Source organism: Asparagus officinalis, chromosome 5, assembly GCF_001876935.1.
Source record: "Asparagus officinalis chromosome 5, Aspof.V1, whole genome shotgun sequence".
NCBI lineage: Eukaryota > Viridiplantae > Streptophyta > Magnoliopsida > Asparagales > Asparagaceae > Asparagus > Asparagus officinalis.
In genome coordinates this window covers 10,631,989-10,634,706 of record NC_033798.1, presented here as the reverse complement: position 1 = coordinate 10,634,706, position 2,718 = coordinate 10,631,989, and the positions used below count along the sequence as shown (strand labels likewise).

At 34.9% G+C, this 2,718-nt stretch overlaps 1 protein-coding gene across 1 annotated transcript; it reads left to right on the top strand.

The window, feature by feature from the left end:
• LOC109841504 (protein FAR1-RELATED SEQUENCE 5-like) lies at nucleotides 780–1,685 on the top strand. The gene has a single exon (XM_020410469.1). The coding sequence runs from the start codon at nucleotides 780–782 to the stop codon at nucleotides 1,683–1,685; it is 906 nt and encodes a 301-aa protein (XP_020266058.1).

Here is a 2,718-nt window from a genome sequence, read left to right as displayed (position 1 = left end):
GATCAAGATATCCTCCACGAGATCCCTCCGAGCTGCCACTAACCCCAGCCCCGATTTCTCTGTCAGGTATAATTTCAAATATCCCTCTTGATCCCTCTCTCGATCCCTCTTAATTAAGAAAAAATCAATAAAAATAGACATAAAAAGGGTTAAAAAGAATTGCTCCGGGTTCAATTGATCAAATTCAATTACTCCAGGGAAGTCCCCAATCGAGCAAATTCTGATTCAATTGCTCCAGGATGGTCCTAGTATAGATTTGGTCTTAAACTTCTTGCTTAGTATGGATTTTAAGTAATTGATTGTTGTTGATTTATTAGTTTTTACGGGAGCTTTATGAAAAAGAGTAGTGTGGTGTCGAAGATTGGAATGTTGACTAAGTAATTGCTTTTGGGTTGTTGACAAATAACTCATTGTTATTATGCGCAAGTTGATATGGTATTTTGATAGCTTTGAAGGTTTTAGTAGAACACATTTTCTGATTAAGCCATTGTATGAATACATGTGTACAAAATTATTATTCAATTTAATTTGGAACTTATTATTAAATCACGTAATTCAATCTGTAATATTTTTTTGTAATATTTTTTCTGGTTGTAATTCAATCTTCTTTGTTGTATTAGATTGTAATTATTTTCTGGAATGGATGTAATATTTTTTCTGGTTGTAATTCAATCTTCTTTGTTGTATTAGATTGTAATTATTTTCTGGAATGGAGGAAACAAATTCAACTAGTGTAGAACAATCTTCTTTGTTGTATTAGATTGTAATTATTTTCTGGAATGGAGGAAACAAATTCAACTAGTGTAGAATTCGGAATAGGAGAATCAAGTGCTATTGGACTTGAAATTGCGGACAATACTGTAAATGCTCCTAAACCACTACTAGGAATGAAGTTTAATAGTTATGAAGAACGTTATACCTATTATAACTCTTATGCATTGTTGATGGGTTTTGGAATAAGGAAGAGCACGGTAAATAACTCTCGCAAGACTAGAGAAGTGGTAGACAGAAAGTATGTTTATGATAAGGAGGGCTATAGACCTAAAAGAGACAAGATAGAAAATCCAATTCGGCGAGAGACCCGAGTGGGATGTAAGGCAATGATACAAATTAAATTATTAGAGGACAAATCGTGGGAGGTCATGGGGTTTATTGAAGAATATACAAATCATGTGTTGAGTAGTCCAGACAAAGCAAAAATGCACAGATCACATCAACAATTCCATAAAACTCAAAGATGTAAAAAACTTATTGATATTCTGCAAGAAGAAGGTATGCCTCCTTTCACTATTTCTCGTGTTATTAATGCAACTAATGGAAGAGAAGGTGAATTAGTGACACCACAACAATACATTGATCATATCAGAACCCAAAGAGTCAACAATATTGGTCATGAATGCATATCTATCATTCGACATTTTCAGAGTGCGACAGCGAATGATCCAGAATTTTATTTTGCAATAGAAGTAGACAGTAGTGGACAAATGAGGAGTGTTTTCTGGGCCGATGGAAGATCAAGAGCATCTTATTTGAAATTCAGTGATGTTATTATGTTTGATGTGACATACAGAACTAATAAGTTCAGCCTTCCATTTACTCCATTTACTGGTGTAAATCAACATAGGCAATCCACTTTACTTGCTTATGCATTATTAGCCGATGAACAGGAAGATACCTTTGTGTAGTTATTTGAAGAATGGTTGAAATGCATGTATGGCATTGAACCAGGTGCTATTATAACAGATCAGGATAGAGCAATGTGTAATGCTATTCACTTAGTGTTTCCAACGACAAGACACCGTTATTGCTATTAGCCCATGCAAAAGCACATTATTGATCATTTGCCTACTTTAGGATCTCGTTATAGTGAACAGTTTCAAAGGTATTGGGGCTTGTGGTATAATAGTTCTTTAATTGAACAATGTGAAGGATATTGGGTTGAGATGAAAGAGAAGTTTGATATAAATGAAGAAGGGGAGGGATGATTGCAAACAATTTACAAATGCTGAGAACACTGGGTGTCGTGTTATCAGAAGGACACTTTTTTTGGTAGAATGAGATCGAGCCAAAGGAGTGAAAGTATTAATGTATTTTTTGATGGGTATGTTAACTCACAGACTCAATTACACGAGTTTGTGACACAATATAAAAAAGCAGTAACTCATGGTCGCTTAAGTGAAGCCCATGAAGATTTTAAGAGTCTTAACACAAAGCCTGCATTCTCCTTGGACATCCAATTGAGGTCCAAGCTGGAGAAATGTATACACGCAATATGTTTGATGTGTTCCAAACTGAATTCAAAGAATTTGGTACAGAGTTTTGTGAAGAATTGAGAAAAGATGGGGACATTGTTGAATACAAGGTCTGTAAGTTTACAGATAGAGGAAAATGGGAGGTGGTTACTTATGAGCAATCTAGTCAGATGCAGTTCTGTTGTACTTGTGCTTTGTTTGAAACTAATGGTGTTGTATGTAAACATATATTATTGCTAATGATGGCTAGACAAATGGATTCATTATCCGACCATTACATCCTTCACCATTGGACTATACATGCTCGACATCGTAACATTAGGGTTGGCAACATTATATATGGAAGAAACATCACAAGCTGTGAAGAGAAGATTAATTTATTGAAATCTTAGGCATTAAGAGCAAAATTCAATAATGCGCTCGCGCTTGCATTTGTTTCAGAAGAGAAGATGAAAAATCTAGATGA